Source organism: Eumetopias jubatus, unplaced genomic scaffold (genome assembly GCF_037043125.1).
Source record: "Eumetopias jubatus isolate StellerSeaLion01/CBP00866 unplaced genomic scaffold, mEumJub1_p1.0 scaffold_7, whole genome shotgun sequence".
Classification (NCBI taxonomy): Eukaryota; Metazoa; Chordata; class Mammalia; order Carnivora; family Otariidae; genus Eumetopias; species Eumetopias jubatus.
In genome coordinates this window covers 74,725,734-74,748,121 of record NW_028274813.1, presented here as the reverse complement: position 1 = coordinate 74,748,121, position 22,388 = coordinate 74,725,734, and the positions used below count along the sequence as shown (strand labels likewise).

The window sequence follows — 22,388 nt, the reverse complement described above, 5'->3', positions numbered from 1 at the left end:
AATCACAAATTTAATAACATGAGTAGCATTTTATGTAGATTAGAATCTCTAAATTGTTTATGAGATATTTAAAAGGATTTTAAATATTTTCAAGAGAATTTATATATTAGAAATTTAAGCAATGACAAATGGGTTAAAATTATACCTAAATAATAAACCGATTTCATGCAATTCTCTTGCACTTCAGACAGAAATCCAGTTCCATAACTCACTAACCCATATCATTAGCAAAAATAGTTGGCATGGTGTTGTGATCCAGTAGAGGCTCTTCATTCCCATTCAGGATTATGTTCCTTCATGGTTATCCCTAGTTTTTCCAGGAGTTCACATGACGGTTTCTTAGCTTTTGCATGGATGATTTAACATCTTCATTCCTTAGAGAGTAGATGATGGGATTCAACAGGGGCGTACAAACAGTGTAGAACACAGAAAGGAACTTATCCACAGAAAGTCTGCTAAAAGGCCATATATAGAAGTAAATGCAAGGCCCAAAGAAAAGAATCACTACTGTGATGTGAGCAGTTAATGTAGAAAGTGCCTTGGATGACCTGCTGGAGGGCCGGCGATGAACAGTGATCAAAATGATGGTGTAGGAAATAATTAAAGCCAGAAAACAACCCAATGATATCAGGCCACTGTTAGTTAGGGTCATAATTTCCATTTCATAAGTATCCATACAAGCCAGCTCTATCACGAGGGGAAGGTCACAAAAGAAGCTGTCTACCTCATTGGGGCCACAGAATGGCAGATCCACTGTAAAAGCCAAGTGACTCACAGAATGAAGAATACCCACAGCCCAGGAAATAGACACAAAAATTATACATAGTCTCCGATTCATAATTGTGTTATAGTGTAGGGGTTTACAGATGGCTATAAATCTGTCATATGCCATAGCTACAAGCAACATCATCTCACTCCCAACAAAACTATGAAGAAGGAATATCTGGGCCATGCAGCCCTCAAAGGAGATAGTCTTGTGTTCAACAAAGAAGTCCACAAGCATCTTGGGGGTCGCAAAACTAGACTGGCAGATATCAATGAAAGAAAGGTTACTGAGCAGAAAGTACATAGGAGAGTTCAAATGGGAGTCAGAAGAAATTATAACAATAATCATGATGTTGCCCAGAACTGATGTCACATACACCAAAGAGAAGATGGCAAAAAAGAACAGCTGAAGTTCCCAAGACTTAGAAAGTCCCAGAAGCACAAACTCAGATACCACTGATTCATTTGTGTGAGCCATGGAGCCACTCTCCATGTTAACTTACTGTTACCTAAGTAAAAGAAAATCAGGAAAGATCACAATGGTGGTACTATATCTAGTATATATTCAAAAGAAATATGATAAGATTTCATTTAAAGGCAATTTAGTTTAATGAAATTGTATAAGTAATCAATTGACTAACATCTGTGACTGCTATGGAAAGTAGAAGTATAGGGGAAAAAAGGTATCATATGGATGCTTTCATAATTTGGTAGATACACATATTAAAAAAATATTAAATCCCAAACAAGCAAATGTAAGTGATACATTAATGCCACAAATATTAGTAAGATGAAAAAAATTATGCCAAAATGGTGAGGTAAGGTGTCATGGGATAGGTATTATTTAAGCCAAAATTTCTTTAAAGTTTGGAATTCGCCGGCCAAAACTGAAGGAAAAGTCTATTTCAAGCAAAGGGACTAGAAGGAAGAAAGATATAAAGGTAAAAGTATGAAAGACATTTTCACAAAACCTTTTATTGAATGGCCTGGCTGGAGGAGGGTATGCTAAGGAACAATAAAAATGAAGATGGGAATGACAGATCAGGAGCAAAGCATGGATGCAGTTATTAATGCCTTGAACAGAAGGCTAAGTAGACTAGATTAATATTCTTGAAATTGAAAATCACAAAGTGCTTTGACAATGTTTTAAGAAGCTTCATGGAAGCAATTTGCCATATTATGAAAAGAAGAGGCAATGTTGATACTCTGAAGTTTCTTTAAAGATCAAGAATGTTTCTTTCATCCATTTAACAGTAGTTTATCAGAGTTCACCTTCTGTCACATAAAGATCAATTTTGAATCAACCACCAATGTGTATTCTGACTCTACCTTTTGTCTCTTCCTAAACACATCTGATACACCTGGATTTATCAAAATCTGTGACACCTTTCAGAAATCATCCTTTCGGAAATATTCCATATAACTACACATGGTGCATTTTGAATGCATAAAAGATTTTCAGAAGAGTAAAGTTTAGTGTTCGAATTGCCTCTTGAATGTTTTTTTGTCATTGGACACCATGTGGCCATTTGATCCCAGAAGAAGATCCTACATAACCCCTGGTTGTTCAGGAATCATTTTTGCCTTTAGTCCTATGTACCCAACAATACACAGTAGATATTTATTGCTCATTATACTGATTGATTTTGTACTCTGTATTTGGCCATGATATATATAACTAATATAATAGATATTTAAAGTTTTAAAAGCAAAATTGTACAGGTAAACATAAATCAAATGTTTAAACTGTTACAAGCTTTCATTATGGCTGTTGAAGCACTAAGTCCTACTCTTTCAAGGATTTCCATCTTTGCATTTGAATTATGATATCTAGTTTTAAGAAGAATGCCAAAACTTAAGTGACTGAAGAATATAAAGAGATCAATAAGGCATGAACTGAACTCCATTTGAACTTCTATTACAGGATTCTTATCTCCATGTGGAAGAGTTGAACCATGTCTGATCACATATTTATAATGCAAAGGGGAGAGAAGGAGGCAAATAAACATTGGAAAGGAAAAAGAATCCTATTTCTAAGATCTAAAATCCTAAAAGACTATAGTTATTAATTTTAAAAAGGATAAGATTAAAATTTCAAATTTAAGAAGATGCCATGAGGGACTTCTTACAATTTACTGTGCAAAGCCTGCCAAATATGGTAACTTAGTAAGATAACATTAAAGAGTGAGAGGAAGGAGAGGAGGAGGAAGAGAAGGGGAAAGCATAATGGTTAAAACATGTTAGGTAAAGTTAGCGGTATTAATACAATTCTTAAAGATCATTTTATCTTTGAAAAAAGATACTCTGAAAATAAAATTTTCTGCAAATTCCATCTTTTCAATACCTAATGAATGTTAAGGTTTGTCAGTCTTCATTTTTCAAAATATATGAAATAACTAGAAAATCCTTTCCATGCTGAATTTCCTATGATTTCTTAATCCAAATAGAGTAAACCAGGTTCAGTGTTAGATTTCATTTTCTTTTTAATAATTAAGGTCGGTATCTATTAGAAGAGATACATAATATATACCACTTAGTTATATGACTGACCTTAGAAGATAGAACTAGATTATTTCCAAGGCTGTTTTCATCTCTAAAATTCTAAATGCAGAGGCAGTTATATTATGGAAACATGTGAAGTTTATACAAGTCACTCAGAATTCCTTGGACTATGCACAGAACACCCAGAAGCTTCTCCATTAATGAGTCATTCACGTTTTCATCACTAGAACACTTCAGAGATACAAATGTTTTCAGATCAGAAAATACACTGTAAGAGAATTTCCTCTTGTAAGGAAATTCTTACATTCTCCAATGTAAGACCAAGTCTGATATATAGAAGTTGATGTTATATCAGTACCGATCTAAAATATCTCAATAGAACTCCAAAACCATATGCATATTTTTTTCATTATTTTGCCTTATAATAGTTGATTACCTAAAAGCCTAGCTGTAAAAAACAATCAAGGATACCCTTGTTGACCTACTTTGTGTAGCCACTCCTTCTTCATTCCAGGGGAATTTTGATGGTCAACAAATATTTGCCTAACAACAGGAAAATATTCTCTGAATGGAAAGCATGAAAGAAGCAAAGAAGGGACAGATAATGGTTATAGCATACTTCCCTTTGTTTATCAGATGGTGATCCTATTAGATCAGAGCTGCCCTAAGCCCGTGTAGTGGGAAATCAACAGAGAAGTGGAGAGCACATTATTTGCCTCTTTTAGGTGGAGATTCCAGTTTGACTGAGATAACAGTTAACTTTTCCTTTTCGATCTAGTTGCTGATTTTGCATCTAGAATACAATTTACAAATTATCTAGTCCAAACACAGTGATCAAATGCATGTATATTTACACTTTTAATGATTTCTCCCAGTCCTTCAGTTCTTCCTTATTTTCTCCAAATATGGTGTCCCACAGTTAGTTTCTAAGCTCCCTGCTTTTGCTATGCGTCTTCATGCCTAAAATATTTGTGATATATTCTTTACTTGATGTATTTTAACTAGGTCTCTGCACTGAGGTGTGCAGAAGCAAGCCCCTCAGGGAGTGAGGCTCCTCCTCTGCTCCTGACTATACAAGTACAGTATCCTAAGGTAAGGCAATATAAAGTCTTCATTCTTATTCTAGGAAACAGATTTCATTGGGGAAGAGAGAAATCATTCATTGGAAGTCTGATGTCATCCTGCAGTGGGAGTAATTATGTTTTACAAAATTTTCTTTCCAGGAATGGAAAACAAAGAAGTTTTTTTTTACCAACTAGTTGGTATGTAGGAAAGCAAAATATTATTAGATTTTCACTGACTTCCTCTCAGCAAATACTTTTTCAACCACTAACTTTCTGTTAAAATAATCAAACCATCTTACAAATAATCACCTAGCCTCAGGGTGTTTTCCTCCAATCAAAAGGAGCTCACGACTTCCCAAGATAGTTCCATCTATTGTTAAATTGCACAACTGGTTCTAACATTAGTAGTTTAATAGAACAAATGTATTCTCACTTCAACATGATGGGTTTTCAAATACTTGAAGGTGCTCTCATTTCTTTTCCATGAAAAATCTTTTACTTCTGTCTAAATGTATGTCAACAGTCCTTCCAACTATATTTTACATAAGTTTTCTATATTTCCAAATGTGGTGATATAGATGTGAGTTTCAAATGGTCATCTTTAAAGAAGGAAATTGAAAATAAGTTTCCCTATATATGCTTTGTGTGTGTGTCTGTGTGTATATATACTCTAGTAAAACGTTCACATACCTAGCGATGCATGAACAGTGATATTGCAGCATTGGAAGAGATAGCTAATACTGGAAAAACACCTACATATCTATGAATTTTAGAGTGAAGCAATATTTTTTAACATGATGGAATATATTCAGTGATTAAAATTATTTTTTATTAATTTTTGTATATGAATTTTATATGTCATTATAAAACATGTCAGGAGAAAGTAATTGGAGATTGATAAAATTATTATGTGCATATTTTTAGAAACCAAAAAAATATGGACAAAATTATGAAAAAAGTTTTAAAATACCCCGGTGAGTAATAACAAATTCTAAACTGAAATGAAAAACAAAAGGAATAGGGTGAAGAAATGTATAAAAGGGACGTAAAGTGAATCTGTAAATATTTTTAAAAGTTTAAGCTATGGCCAAATATACTATATATATAATAATAAGTTTAGGAAATATTATTTTAAAATTTTACTTTCTGTGTTTTTACATCTTACATCTTGACTATTTGGCAGAAGTGTGATCTTTAAAAAAGTTAGAAAAATACATTTAATGAGCAAAACTTTATTTATTTGTTTATTTATTTAATTTATTTTATTTACTGGGCTCCATGCCCAAAGTGGGGCTTGAGCTCATGACCTTGAGATCGAGAGTTACATTCTCTACCGACTGAGCCAACCAGTTGCCCCTAATGAGCAACACTTTATAAAATTACAAAGAAAATACAATGAACAGTTTCCATTCACAATAGAAACAAAAGATAAAATATAAAGTATCTGGAAAAAGTTAATCATAAATATACAGGTCGTACATGATGAAAATTTTAAAACAGTGAATATATGAAAGGAATAAGAAATATAGGGAGGTATGTTCCTTTTATTGATTAGAAAGACTCAGTTTTGCCAAAAAATTAGCATCTAAATCTAAATATAATATAAATATAATGTAAATTCTTTCAGAAAATATTTATTTTGGGGATGCCTGGGTGGCTTAGTCGGTTAAGCATCTGCCTTTGGCTCAGGTCACGATCCCAGGGTACTAGGATCGAGTCCTGAATCTGGCTCCTTGCTCAGCAGGGAGCCTGCATCCCCCTCTGCCTGCCACTCCCCGTGCTTGTGCCTCTCTGTCCGTCTCTCTGACCAATAAATAAAATCTTTTAAAAAAGAAAAAAGAAAATATTTATTTTTAAGAAAATTTTATTTTATTTTATTTTATTATTATTTTTTTTTAGTTTTAAGAGTCTGACAAAATTACAGTCCTAGGATAATTGAGAGGAACTGCAGGTAGGGAAGGAAAACCCATATCTAGAGTAGGAGTCCATCTCAATAAGAGCAATTCACTGCCCCCCACATGGAAGAAGCGGTGTGATATAATTGACTTGCCACTGAATGGATATGTCTCACTGGGGAATGGCATCATATCAGGTTTTCAGGTTCAGTCCCTTCTTCTGATCAAGTGTTCAGGAGCAGTAGCAGTACTTAGGAGACTAACCTTAATAAAAGGGATTCCATGGCTTTGGTCTCAGATGGACACTGATGTGACATATAAAAATCCACACACTTTGTGCCTACTCACATAGATCTATCCTCACTTTTCTCTGCCACATATTCCAATTTTGATCTTTCAAGACATCTACCAAACCAGCAAAACTATTTTTCACTGTCCAGGAATTCATATTTATTTTTACTCAGAACCAATTTTCCATCCCAAATTTAATAATTGAGTGAAATGTTTATGGCTCTTCCCAGTAATAGAATTTTCCCTCAGCAGTTTCCATTAGTCATCTGAGTGGGCAAGAATGCAGCAGTTGTCCATTTTTTGGCTTGCCTTGAGACATAGAATCAAACCATTTATGGAAAACCTTCTATGAGACCATAAAGTTGACCTGAAGTAAAGGTATGAATTCAACAGAAGTAGGTAGTATAGAATTCTGGACTACTCAAGGGTGCTGGTTACTTGGGCTTTTATACCTGTTTCAGCCTGATCCCAGAGGTACCAGTTGCAATATATGATGGCTTACCGCTGTGACAGCTAGAAATTATGACTTGTTGATACTTGGTTCATGATGAGCGGTGCTAGTCACATAGTTACTTGAAAACCCATGGTCACTGTCACTAGAAAACTCAGTCTCTGGGTAGGGCCCTGCAGCATCCTAGCATTTGCTTTTCAACAAGTGTGTAGTTCTCTGCTGGAGGATGCAGGGCTTCTTTTCTAGGATCCTAGGAGTTAGCATTGTCATTCTTCTAAGTGATTTTGCCAAAGAATCTACACAGTGTTCTTATTTATTATCCCTACCTCTATTTCACTGGTTTTCCTGGTTTGTATAGTGTGAAGAGCAAGGGAAGCTTGCACTCAAGACCGGACTTGGTACAAAAGATTCATTGGAAACTGGAAACCTGTGTGACTCAGTCTAAAATTGTGTCAAAGACGTGTTTACAAGGCAGCTTTATGCTGCCTCCAAAATTCAGTGAGCCTGTTTAAGCACTGTGTCTCTTTCTCAGTGGTAAGGAGTACAAAACAAAGTTACGTGTCTTTTATGTTATGAGGGGATTATGTATCATGCCCCAGAATATTCAAACCCTTAAAACCTGAATGACTTGGCAGATGCCTGAAATGTTAGGGATTATCTCTTACCCTCTTTTATGTCATTTCTGCTTAAAGGTCCAGTCACTATGTGCTTTAAATGTAGCGGACTAGTATGATGATGTATAGATTACCAGGACCATTAAGTTTCCTAAGGACTATATTGTGACAAAGTAGGAGAGCCAATATAGAAATGGGTCAACTGCAAATGTTTCAGAGGGTGAGGGAGTGACTGATTTTTTTTTTCTTTAATTGTGAAAACTCTATCACAAGATAGAGTTGAGAGGTTTTCTTCATTGACATTTCAGTTACTTTGTGACATCCTTCATGTATTTGGTCCCGATATAGTTTGGAATTTCAAGATACTGAAAGTACAGCATATTAGATGGCAAGGATCTTCTCCAAAGGAAAGTATTTATGATGAAATATAATTTTGTCAAAAAAAAAAGTAAAAATACCTATGGTGAAATACTGTATCTTGACTCTGCTGTCAGAGTCTTCTCCCTTTTCGGTCTTCTAAAGACCATCATGAAATGCCTTGTAGTCATTTAATGTTTCTCCTGGAGGTTTCTGCTACTGTGTGTTTTTGGAAATTATACTACTAACACTTTTCTTTTACCCTATGGTGAACTTGAATTATTTCCAGTTATTTCTATTTTAATGGAACTAAAGCTTCTTCGCTTTTTATCCTAAGCTAGCATCTTGAGGTACACTTTCCACTGGCCATATTGTCTTCTCTCTCTAGAGTCTGTTCCATCACTTCAGCTCCTTTATTCTCTGAGCTATGCATTAAGTTTCTGTTCCTTCTCTGAAGTGTTACTCATCTACTACTTCTGCTATATGTATTAGCTCATACATATAGCAGAAGTAATTTAACTCTGAAAGATGAGGGAACAAACAAGTCTGCCCTGGCTTTTGGTACCACATCTACTTTTTAAAAATAATCACATTATGAAAAACACTTTAGGAATATGTTCATCTGCCATAGACAAAGTCCCTGTTCTTGTGGAGTTTACTTCTGTGAGGGGGAACCGTATTAATTAAATGAGGATGTGGGTGAGTGTGGTGTTATGAGTAGAGAGCCAAGAGCCTTATTAATCGGGTTAATGAGGATTCTTTTTCCTTTTGTCCTAAGAGTAATGGATAGGAATTGAAAGATTTTAAGGAGGGGACCTGATCAAAAGCAAGTAATCTACTCAAGAGCACATAATAATAATATAGTCTGTGCTTGGATTGGACAAGTCTTTTGACAAGCAGTGCAAAAGTTATTTTCAGATTTCTAAAATGTGCTTTTCTTATTTCCCCATTTTTATGCAGTTAAATTTATGTCTCTGTCAGTTTCTCAGTGGTATAGGAAAAGTGAACCAGACAGAAAAAAAAAGAGTATTTCAAATTATCATTTAAAAATACCTGTATGAAAAAAATTATTACCAAACTATATTAAGATTTGTTTTAAACAAAATATAACATTGGATTCTACTGCGCTTAATGTTTCAATTCCAGCTGAAATATATTGCTAGTTACCTTGAATAGTTGATAGAAAGTAAATTAAAAATGCACTGGTTTTAGTATTATGAATGTCTCTGTTTTATTGGAACTAGAGTAATCTGAAGTATTTTATGAAAAAAAGTTTGTTGAAGTCTATGAACTCTTGGCTTTATATTTTGTTTGTTTTTATCATTGAATGTATGACACACAAATGCAATAACACAGAGTGGTGCTGCTTCTGCCTTGGCAGTGGTCTTAAGACCTGCAGGGTAAAGATAACAAGCAGATTTATATTTTCAAATGGAAAGTTCTTCAGTAGGATCTTTTCATGAAAAAGGGGACTGATGATTAAAACTTTAATACAAACTTTAAGGATTCAGTGTTCCATACACTTGAATTCTCCATTTTCCCTCATTACAGAGCACTCTACAAGGTTTCCTATCACATTAAAAAAAAATCCATCAATGGGGAGAAACAAATGAACAAAAACAAAAACAAACCTTTGCTATGGACATAGTCATACTGGCTTGGAGCAGACAATGAAATTTTATTTATTTTATTTTTTTTAAGTTAGTAAATACTCCATTTGTTGTCTTACAAGAAAAAAATTTAAATAGTTTGCAAATGATATCATACACTTCATAGATGCTAGGATTTTGCATATTTTGAAATATGTTGTGGATGAATTTCACTTCAGTGTATAAACAGATGAAACCGCTAACATTTTTTGCTTCAGCCAGCTCCTGAGTTTCCTCATAACATGTCATATTTTATGAACCACTTTTAGATGCTTCTGATTTTTCAATATCTTCTAAATACTTAAATGTTTCTCTGTCAGAGTGCCATCAGGAGACAGAAACTACACCGGTATTTTGAACAGGGAATATTAAATATGAAGACTTAGTAACTGGTAATAAAGATTATAAAAAAGGGATGAAAGAGAACTCCAAATAATGCGCTAGGGCTAAAGGACAGAACCCAAGGAAGGAATAAACTTGGAAGGGGGATCCCCTCCCCAAGGGTGAGTTTCAGAACTCTCTGGAGAGCTTATGAATAGGTTCCCTGGATAAGAACAAAGCCAGTCCACAGATGGAAGGAATGAGGAGCAGGAAATGAAATGCTAAGACTGGCAATAAAACTTGCTGGAGGATGAGTGCCACTGGATGGCCCATGGCAGCTGCACTGTAGGAGAAAGAAATTACGGACACTGGAAGTGGGAAGAAAAGCCTCTTTTTCTCTGTAGTGTTCATCCAACATCCTCTCATGACGAAGGTGAAATGTTTTGAGTCCAGGTCTGGTATCACAAAGCACGCCAATGAAGGGTGGACTTGATGTCAAGAGACAACAAACTGAAAATCTATAGAGCTTCTTGTCAAGAAATACTCAAAGGAAAAAATATGATTCTTCTTTATAAAATGGAGAATTTTATTTTCAGCAACTTTCCTGCTCTTGTTACTCTTCTGATGAGAGGAAACTCCACACATTATTGTGATCATTGCTGTTTTTCCTGGCATGCATTAACTAGAAATTCTTCTAACAGCTCTGAAATTGTGTCTAAGAAAGTAGTTAATATTGTCAACATTCAAAATGTAGGACTTTAAATATACAGCTTGTCAAGAGATTGTACCAAGAATTAAGAATAAAATGTGTTTTTCTCTATTACAAGAAAAATTGCTGGCTTTCCAGGCACTCTTTGGAAGAACTTCACTGAAATATAAATAGCACTTCATCTGTTCTTGAAGGAGACCTTGCAAAAATAATTTGTTTGTTTGTAAGGAACATACGTGATGCCATGTGAAAAAAATCCAAAGAATTTGGGAAAATTTAGAGTTCTTTGACTCAAACAATTCCTCTTCTGTCAATATTAGCTATGAAAATTCAGACTCCATTTCTTGTTTTTCAAAGATTTGTTTATTTGACAGAGAGCACATGTGAGTGGGGGGAGGGGCAGCAGGAGAGGGAGAGAAGCAGACTCCAGGCTGAGCTGGATCTCAGGACTCTGAGATCTTGACCTGAGCCAAAATCAAGAGTGTGACACTTAACCGACTCAGCCACGCAGGTGCCCCCAGACTCCATTTCTTAATACTCACTATATTTCAAGGATTCCAGTAAGATAAAAGTTTAAGATTAATTCAGTATCATAGACAACATATACTTTCCCCTGTTAAAGATCATTCTACAGTCATTTTTTTTTAACTGAAAAACAGAAATCAGTTTCTGAAGTAAAATATTAATGTATATTCAATCTTATATTTAAGTGTTTATGCTGTTGTTTGGGAAGGAGAGCTATGATGTTTATCATATTTTCAAAAGAATCTCATAGTCAAAGAATGTCATGAGTACCTGAGTAGCTAGTAACTGGTACAGTTAACCAGATTACATACTTTCTGAATTTCTTAACACAGTCATTCTCATTGTTTACTATATTTAACATAACATTTTTACAAAATACCTAACAAGAAGGCTCAGTTTCGTATTAGGGTAAGAATGAAATTAATAAGCTTTTTAATGAGTTCTGCCTCCCTAATACTTTGGCACTATAGGCTGATTAAGAGAAAATCATACAGTACATATCCTTTATTCAAAAAGAAGGGGAATAGTAAGGCTGGACCTCATTCCCTGAGTAGAATACAAGGCAGTCTGCATAGTGTAGAGTCAGGAAACATTGGTAAGGTCTCTTCTCTCTGCCCCTGTTTCAGATCTAAGCTGCTAGCTCTCCCCTCTCGCTACTGATTGAATTGTATCCTAAAATTAGAAAGAAATGAATGTGTATATATTCCTGGAAGAAGTAGCTGATGGATTTAAATTTACACTGAAGTGTAAATTACTGTTATGCTACCCTTACGGGAAGGTAAGCTTTGAGAGTAGAAAAGAGCAAAAAATATCAGGTCTCAGAAGAACTAGAAAGCTATGGAGAAAGAAAAGATTGAGTGGGGTGGGAGAAGAGGAAATTCCCAAGGTTTTTTCAATATTTTACTTAATGATGTTTTATTACAGCTGGGTTCAGAAAAGATGAGATGGAATTGGGAAGGTAAGAAGGCAAGCAACAAAAAGCAAAACTAGTGTTTTCATCCTCAGCATAAAGGAGAGAATAATATTTATGTTTGTCTAATTCCCTTTTATGAATTGAGGAGTTCTGGCAAATAAAAACTACTAATGAATCATTGAACACTACACCAAAACCTAATGATATACTCTATGTTGGCTAATTGAATTTAAATTAAAAAATATAAAAATAAAATTTGAGAAGCATCAAAAAAAAAAAAAAACCTTAAAAACCTTAATCAACATTTAAATCCCCTAGTGGTCCCTAGAGTTCAAGGTAGAGATCCAGAGATCCTTTAGGGTCCAGGTTGCAGTTGGATTGTATGTTTATCATTGGTTCATTGTCACTAAGAACTCCATGTTTGGTCCAAATGCAAAGACTGTTGCGTAGCTACTTATAGCATAGACTAAAAAGTCAGTGTTTTCAGAGGAAACTGAAATTACCTTAACTGATCATAGAAAAACCATTAACTGAAAGAGTTGAAATGCAAGCTCCTGATGATGTATAATTCATTTTAAAGCATTGTTAGTTATTGGGAAACAATATGGGATAGGCATAATTGATGTTAGGGGAGGGATTTCATAATAAAAATCTCCACTTAAGTCTACACACTTAAATCAGTGGAATGGCTATCTTCTGACTGGGAAAATTCAGTTTCACATTCTCAAATATTATTCATCTATATAGATTTTCAGGCATATAAATAGGAAACTCCTAAGATCAGGAAAAATGTCTAAATTTATGCTTATCAAAGAATCAGGTACTCCTTTTTTTCCCCTACCATATTCATATTTACCTGCAACTAAAGCAGTGAAAGTATTGATACTATCCACATATAGTCATTCTCTTATTTTATTTCCAGAACCAGTAATCATGATATATTTTTCCATATTTTTTGATATTTAGCTTTTGCTTAGGACATACCTGGGAAGGGACTAGTTAATATCCATTAGATACTGTCTATATCATCTTCTTCATCACTTCGACCATAGTTGAGATATGCCACAAGAACACATTGAAAATATTTATAGAATCAATTTGAGGAATTTGAAGGAATTGTGTCTTAATAAAAGGAATTCCTCACTACTAGTGGAATTTCAGAAATCTTCTTGGGCCTCAGGTAATAGGTCATAATCTTCCTCATGGCAGCCTTCATATCCCTGTTCCTTAGTGTGTAAATAATGGGGTTTAGAATGGGGGTGAAAACGGTGTAAAATATGGCAAGAAGTTTATCCACAGGGTAAGTAGTAAAGGGCCACACATAGATAAAGATGCAAGGTCCAAAGAACAATATTACTACGGTGATATGGGCAGCCAGTGTAGAAAATGCCTTGGCCATTGCAGCAGAAGACTTAAACCAGACAGTGACAAGAACAATGATGTAAGAGCCAACCAAGAGAGAGAAAGTACTTAGGGAAAGGATTCCACTATTGACTACGACTAGTACTTCAATGATGTAAGAGTCCAGGCAGGCAAGTTTGGTCACTCGAGGAAGGTCACAAAAAAAGCTGTCTACTACATTGGGTCCACAAAAAGGCAGGTTCACAGTAAATGATAACTGGCTTAATGTGTGCACCAAGCCCACAGTCCAGGAGACCATTACCAGGACAGTGCATGTCCTTCGACTCATGATGACTACATAGTGTAGGGGTTTGCATATGGCTACGTATCTGTCATAGGCCATGGAGACAAGTAGTGCCATCTCTCCTCCAGTAAAAAGGTGAACGAAGAATATCTGGGTAATGCAGCTACTGAAGGAGATGGTCTTATGTTCACTCAGAAAATCTGCAATCATTTTAGGGGTAGCAAAAGAAGCCTGACAGATGTCCACAAAGGAGAGATTTCCCAGGAGGAAGTACATGGGGGAGTGCAGGCTGTTGTCAGAAGTTACTGCGATGATAATAAGAAGGTTTCCCAGCACAATGACCACATATAACACAGAGAAGAAAACAAAAAAGAAAAGCTGCAGCTCCTGAGAACTAGAGAGTCCCAGCAATACAAATTCAGACACCACTGAAGAATTGACCTTATCCATGGATCCAGGCTGCAGGCGGGCTCTGCAACAATCCTGAGTGAGGGGAAATAGGAAGGGATCAGAATTCTGAACCACAGATTTGTAATGCAAAGGATTCTGAGATCCCAGATATAATGTGTATTTGCTGAATAAGAAATGCTGAAGAGATCATAATAATATATCTGGAGAGTAGGAAGGAGCTCCCTCCCTCCCTACCTTCCTTCCTTCCTTCCTTCCTTCCTTCCTTCCTTCCTTCCTTCCTTCCTTCCTTCCTTCCTTCCTTCCTTTCTTCCTTCTGGTGAGAACTAAGATCCACTTTCTTAGCAAATTTCAAGTATATAATATGGTATTCCTAGCTAAAGTCACCATTCTGTACACTAGCTCTGTGGAACTTATTCACCTTGCATCTGAAACTTTGTATCATTTGATCAACATAGCCATTCATGTAGATGGATGTTGAAGGGGAGCAGAATATAGCATCCCAAAATATACCACCTTGGCATATTGATTATTTTGAATTAAAGTTACTTGAGAAACAGAAGTGCAAGAAGAACACTCTAAGCCTCCTTTGTTCCCCTGAAAGTGAGAGATAAATGTCCCATGTGAAAGGTACCCTCCCTATACCAAGAGGATAGAAGGCATCCTTATCACCAGACGTAGGGAGTTTAGGGCTGAGAAGGCTATATAAACAACTATTATTACTTCTTCACTAATTTAATACCTCAATCCTAAACCCCTTTATCTTGTCAGTTTTTCACAAATGTGTTGTTTCTTTGTCTAAAAGGTATAAAAGCTTCCTGCTTTGGTCACTTGTGTGAGTCTCATATTTTTTTATGGGATTCCTGTGCAAAAAAAATTAAATTCCCTTTTCTCCTGTTAATCTCTCATATGTCAATTTAATTATTAGATCAGCTAAAAAAACCTAGAAGGGATGAAGGGAAAACTAAAAAGTTTCCAACCCGGCAGTGTAATTACATTCCATACAGGGAAGCCCTCAAGTACAGAATCATTTCATGTACTCATTAGAATGTTCAGAGAAACACATTTGGTCCACATTTCAGATATACCTTTTGTGGACTCTGGAGTCAGAGCAAATAATTAAGAAGAAAAATTAAGTGAATTCATTAGCAATAACAAATCGGTATTTATTATAATCGTGTAGAAAAGAGCAAAAATTGAGAAGATTCTGAAATATACTGTAGATTATATTATTTCCTTATTCTGTGTGTGATTCTTTTTTGTTTCCACATTTCTAAAATAAAGTTATTCTTCCTCAGGTTTATGGATTTATTATGTAAAATGAACTCTACCTAATGGAAATGTTTATTGTATAAATATATTATATATAAATTAACAAATGTGGTAGATTTTTTAGTGATAAATAATAATTTTAAAATATAAAAAAAATGGAAAAGAAAGCTTGGATTTGTTGAAACCTTGCTAAGCAGCATCAGTTGAGTTAGATGTTTGTGTTTATGTTACATCAAGTGATCTGTACAACAGACCTGAGGGTGAAGGCATTATTATTCCAGACCTACAGAGGAGAAAACCAAGGATCAGATAAATTTAGTAATCTCCAAGCCATTTATGTAAATTAATTGAATTTCCCCATAATATTACATGGTAAACACAATCCCATTTTGCAGTAAGAAATCAGAGTAACAGAGATGATAAGTAACTTCTCTAGAGTTACATACCTGGAAAGTCAAGGAACTAGAACTTGAACCCAGACGTTTGACTTCAGGGCTAGCTCTCTCTGAGGCTACATTCTATAGCTTTAGATCTGAATGATGTGAAACCCATACCATTTACACTGTGCTACAATTGAATAGTTCCTCAATATATGCTTTTGGTTCTTATCTTTCCACCAACTATGAAGTATTGGTTCGTCATTTAAGCCAAGTTTTTCAACCTAGGCACTATTGACATTTGGGGTTGGATAATTCTTTCTTAGGAAGACTTGTGCACTGTAAAATGTTTAGTAGCATCCCTTGTCTTGCCCACTAGATGCCAATAGCACTCACCTCCCTGTTGTGACAATCAAAATGTATCTAAGACATTGCAAAGTATCAGGGAGGGCAGGGGTCACCTTGAGTTTAGAAGCTCTGAGTTAAGCCATCTTTAGCTTGCATTTTTTAGTCTCTCCCACTGTCATTTAATCTTTGTATCTACTGACAAAGGACTCAGTCTGACTCATTCAAAAATAAGCAAAAAAAAAAAATTTCCTAATTCTTCTACCTTGAGTTGCTTTTCTACCTACTCAGACCTTACCACACTCAATTATGTCTTTTGCTACCACAATAAGGAAAACTTTTTTTATCAAAGGCTATCTTCTGGTTGGGAAAGACCTGGTTATGATAGCTAATTTTGTTTTAAGTGAAACAACTCCTGGTAATCCTCTTGAAATTTTTATATTATCTACTTTAATTAATGTTATTAATTTATTATTATTTATATTATTATTCCTTCATCTAGGCACTGCCCCTTATGAATAAATTTCCACTGAGGACCTAGCCTAAGTTTCCAGATTTGTTCCTTCCCCTTCTGCACACCTTGTACTCTTTCTCTCTTACTTTATGTTCTCATTAGTCTCTCTTCTCTTTTTTCCCTCTCTTCCTTGGGCATTCCATTCACTACTGTGTGATGACTTCAAATTTTGCAGCACCATTTCTCACTATACTCCAGTAATCCAAACATGTTTCTGACAGTTTACTGGATGTGAATATTATACAGCTGTCTCAGACCACAGCTCACAATTTCTCTCCTCAGGTCAGCTCTTTTTCCCTTTAAACTTTTCTTCACCATGTAACTGTCCCTATTATTCTTCCAGGTTGTAAACTTACTTTTTCCTGGATCTCATTCTCCCACTTGTAACATCTCATCACTCCTTGAAGTAAAATAGTAAAATTTAAAGTCCTTAGCATGACAGCCAAGCATATAATATGGTCTGGTTTTACTTCTACCCCTTGCTACTCTCTAGACATAACCAGACTATTCAACATTTATTAACTAGTAGACATTTTCATTTTCTGATGCCCTTCATAGATAATCTATTCCAGTGCAAATGCCATCTCCTCTAAAAGCCTTTCAAGGCTTAAGTTGAAATTTCTCTTTACTAATGTTGCTGTATCACTTTGCTTGTATGTAGATTATGGGTACTTCCAAAGTAAGAGTTTTTGTATAAATCTTCTTCTGCCATATTCGGTGTTCCTTGTATTCTCATGCCTCTTATGTATCTTTCACAGGACTTGGTATATAGATGTGCATGGAATATTTTTCACAAATGTGTTTTAGTGTTAACTGAAGTATATTTCACTTTATGTCTGTCATTTATTCAACCTTTTCACCTTCTAATCTGTGCATAGAGACCTTCCCAGTGATAGACCTCGAACTCTGCAAACCATTAGCCACTTACATAAACTTCATTTCTACATGGAACAAGAATATTTTATCCTTGTAATATAGTAATATAAGCTCATACTTAAGTCATTAAAATCCATGCCAGTAATCAAACCAGCAAAAGCAAAGGGGATAAAATAATCCTTTTGAATCATAGCATAGAGAAAATGGATTATTTGTTGTATTAAAAGTAAACCATATTTTGTTTACCAACTTTTTAAAAAGTAATAGAAGTAAGGTACTTAAAAGAGAAGAAATTTTCACTCTAATTCTATAAAATTCAGGAATTTTTTTCTGATCTACTTTAAGTGCATAGTAAGTAAAATAAATCATTAATGCAAAGATATACAGCTACAAGCCTATGACCTGAGTTTGGTATTTAACATTCCCATGATTTTTTTTATTATGTTACGTTAATCACCATACATTAATTACATCATTAGTTTTTGATATAATGTTCCATGATTCGTTGTTTACGTATAACACCCAGTGATCCCATGATTTTTTAAAAGAGCTTTACTGCATAGGCATATGTCCACAAAGAAATATATAGCCTTGATTTGCATTTTTATTTAGTTTCTTTAGCTATAGGTAAGAGTGTCAAAATGCATTTTTTAAGTACAGAGTTTGTCATAATCTTCAAAGAGTAGCTCCACCTCTGCACATAATTTCTGACAAATTCTCTAAATCATGCTAAGACACATGGACATCCTCAATTTGATTCACTTATTTTGACTTCTAATACATTTTTCTCCCATTTATAGATCTCCTATAAGTTAGAGTGTAATAATTGAATATGTAACTGGACACAATCTATTTCTACTGTATTTCTTTTTTAAATATAGCCTACCTGATATAATGCAAGTCGAGATGTAAATTTAATTCTTCAGTTTTTCTGTTGTTGGGTTACTCTCTTTCAAGTAGTGACATTTATAGATGCTTTTTTTACTTTTGTCAAATTGGAGTAGTAGCATGGTTTTATCTAATTGATCAATTGAAGCTTTGGAGAGCTAGTAATAGATGTACAAATCTCATCTTCCAGTGGGGATTATTATTAATATCTTCTACTACATATTCCCAGTGGAACAAAGTAAGTAACATCCACATTGTTGACAATTACAAAAAGGACCATAGGAGAAAAAGGCAGGGTCATTTAACCCTTGGACAATATGTTCTATGAATTCTATATAATTGAGTTTCCCTAGCTACTCTAGGAAAAATGTGTGGAAAAGTACATTCTTCTTGCCTAAATGAGAAATGCTGTGGCTTTTTTTTATTATGTTAATCACCATACATTACATCCTTAGTTTTTTTTAATATGTTATGTTAATCACCATATATTACATCATTAGTTTTTGATGTAGTTTTCCATGATTCATTGTTTGTGTATAACACCCAGTGCTCCATGCAGAATGTGCCCTCTTTAATACCCATCACCAGGCTAACCCATCCCCTCACCCCCCTCCCCTCTACAACCCTTAGTTTGTTTTTCAGAGTCCATTGTCTCTCATGGTTCATCTCCCCCTCCAATTTACCCCCTTCATTCTTCCCCTCCTGCTATCTTCTTCTTCTTTTTTTTTTTTTTACCAATAATGTATTATTTGTTTCAGAAGTACAGGTCTGTGATTCAACAGTCTTGCACAATTCACAGCACTCACCATAGCACATACCCTCCCCAATGTCTGTCACCCAGCCACCCCATCCCTCCCACCCCCCACCACTCCAGCCACACTCAGTTTGTTTCCTGAGACTAAGAATTCTTCATATCGGTGAGGTCATATGATACATGTGTTTCTCTGATTGACTTATTTCGCTCAGCTAACACTCTCCAGTTCCATCCACGTCGTTGCAAATGGCAAGATCTCATTCCTTTTGATGGCTGCATAATATTCCACTGTATATATACTACCTCTTCTTTATCCATTCATCTGTCAGTGGACATCTTGGCTCTATCCATAGTTTGGATTTTGTGGACATTGCTGCTATAAACATTGGGGTGCATGTACCCCTTCGGATCCCTACATTTGTATCTTTGGGGTAAATACCCAGTAGTGCAATTGCTGGGTCATATGTTAGCTCAATTTTCAACTTTTTGAAGAACCTCCATACTGTTTTCCAGAGTGGCTGCACTGGCTTGCATTCCCACCAACAGTGTAGGAGGGTTCCCCTTTCTCCGCGCCCCTGCCAACATCTGTCATTTCCTGACTTGTTAATTCTAGCCATTCTGACTGGTGTGAGGTGATATTTCATTGAGGTTTTGATTTGGATTTCCCTGATGCCGAGCGATGTTGAGCACTTTTTCATGTGTCTGTTGGCCGTTTGGATGTCTTCTTTGGAAAAATGTCTGTTCATGTCTTCTGCCATTTCTTGATTGGATCATTTGTTCTTTGGGTGTTGAGTTTAAGAATTTCTTTATAGGTTTTGGATACTAGCCCTTTATCTGATATGTCATTTGCAAATATCTTCTCCCATTCTTTCGGTTGTCTTTTGGTTTTGTTGACCGTTTCTTTTGCTATGCAAAAGCTTTTTATCTTGATGAGGTCCCAATAGTTCATTTTTGCCCTTGCTTCCCTTGCCTTTGACGATGTTTCTAGGAAGAAGTTGTTGCGGCTGAGGTTGAAGAGGTTGCTGCCTGTGTTCTCCTTGAGGATTTTGATGGACTCCTGTCTCACGTTTAGGTCTTTAAACCATTTTGAGTCTATTTTTGTGTGTGGTGTAAGGAAATGGTCCACTTTCATTCTTCTGCATGTGGCTGTCCAATTTTCCCAACACCATTTGTTGAAGAGACTGTCTTTTGTTCATTGGACATTCTTTCCCACTTTGTTGAAGATTAGTTGACCATAGAGTTGAGGGTCCATTTCTGGGCTCTCGATTCTGTTCCATTGATCTATGTGTGTTTTTGTGCCAGTACCATACTGTCTTGATGATGACAGCTTTGTAATAGAGCTGGAAGTGCATAATTGTGATGCTGCCAGCTTTGCTTTTCTTTTTAACATTCCTCTGGCTATTCGGGGTCTTTTCTGGTTCCATAAAAATTTTAGGATTATTTGTTCCATTTCTTTGAAAAAAGTGGATGGTATTTTGGTGGAGATTGCATTGAATGTGTAGATTGCTCTAGGTAGCATTGACCTCTTCACAATGTTTGTTCTTCCAATCCATGAGCATGGAACATTTTTCCATTTCTTTGCGTCTTCCTCAATTTCTTTCAGGAGTATTTTATAGTTTTCTGAGTACAGATTGTTTGCATCATGCTTTGGCTTTAATGGAAGGACATGCTGTGTCCTTGCTACTTGAACATGTGGTGACTATGGAGGAAAGGGTAACTGATTAGGACTTAGAGGACATGGGTTCTTGTTCTCAGTTCTGTCAAAAACTAAGAGTAAGTTATTGGACAAAGACTCAATTCTCTGAGTCTCAGTGTACCCTTGTGTAAAATAATTTTAAATATTTCAAGTATATTGAAAATAAAGAGAACTATTAATTTAATGCCTTTGTTTACAATATTCAGCTTTGCAAAATTTTAATGTTTTGCCATATTTCCTTTATTTTTATTAGAAATAAAACATTGTGAAATGTATTAGAATATGCTACCCTAAAATAATGCCACTTTGGCATATGAATCATTTTGAGCTGAAGGCAACTGAGAAGAAGCAGATACAAGAAAAGCTCTCTGCCTTCTACCTATTTGCCTAAGAGCAGGACATAAATTTGCAACTGTGTCCCCCATCCCCTTTCCAACAGGAAGGACAGAAGTTAATCACCACAAACAAGTCTAGATCCTTTTTAGTCCAGAGAGGGCACCAAAGGAATCTATATAACAAAACTTACTAAAAGGCTAGTGACTTTATCTTTTATTAGTTCCTTCATATCTTTGCCTTTCCACAATTTGCTGCCACGGAAACTCAGAGAACTTGACTTTGTCTTGTCACTTCTTTAAAATTTATAGTTCTAAACTGAGGGCTGATGGAGGTGGGAGGGGGATGGACTAAATGGGTGGTGGGCATTAAGGAGGGCATTTGTCGTGTTGTGCATGGATGTTGTATGTAAGTGACAAATCCCTGAATTCTCCTGAAAACAATATTACACTAGAATTTAAATAAAAATTTGACAAAAAATAAAATGTATAGATCTTTTAAAATGCTGTTTAAGACCAAGCTCTAACCACTTTTGAGTTACTCCCTATGAATGTGCAATGCACATGTTAATAATTCTTGCATGTTTTTCTTTTGTTTATCTGTCTTTTGTTAGTTTAAGGTAAGGGACTCTAGCCAATAAACCTAGGATGGGTAGAGGGAAAAATGATTTTTTTCCTCTCCTACAGTTATTAATTGGAGTATCTTATATAGCAGCACAAACCAGTTTTTCAGAGTTAACCTGAGTTTGATATTTAACCTTCCCATGACTTTTTTTTTAATAGTTTTACTCACAGGGATGTATCCACAAAGAAATACATAACCTGGATTTGCATATTTTTTAATTCTTTTGCAACTTGCTGTTTTCTACTAAATAATTTATTTGTGACAGTTATCAATAGTCATGTGTGTATAGTTTTAGTTCATTTTAAGGCTATAGTTTTCTTATTGTTGAATATATTGCTTATCTGTCATTTTTTGTGAATAGACACCCAGCTTGTTTCCAGTTCTTGGTATTATAAACAATGTTAAAATGAACATTTGTGTGAATAAATATGTGCTAATCGTTCTCCAGAATGTATTCCTAGCAGAATAATTGCTAAGTCATAAAGGATACAAATCTTCAACATTACTAGATGTTTCCAAATTATCCTACAAAATGGTTTCACACATTTGCACTTAGTTTTATTTATCTATATATTGCTTCTCAGCTCTGAATTCAGCCTT

At 35.3% G+C, this 22,388-nt stretch overlaps 2 protein-coding genes across 2 annotated transcripts; both read right to left on the bottom strand.

Moving 5' to 3' along the window:
• Positions 1–307: 307 nt before the first annotated feature.
• LOC114221407 (olfactory receptor 4K1) lies at positions 308–1,258 on the bottom strand. Its single transcript, XM_028119523.2, has one exon. The coding sequence runs from the start codon at positions 1,256–1,258 to the stop codon at positions 308–310; it is 951 nt and encodes a 316-aa protein (XP_027975324.2).
• Positions 1,259–13,179: 11,921 nt separating this feature from the next.
• Positions 13,180–14,151, bottom strand: LOC114221398 (olfactory receptor 4K5). The gene has a single exon (XM_028119516.2). It carries the CDS (start codon positions 14,149–14,151, stop codon positions 13,180–13,182), a length of 972 nt encoding a protein of 323 aa, XP_027975317.2.
• Positions 14,152–22,388: the final 8,237 nt, after the last annotated feature.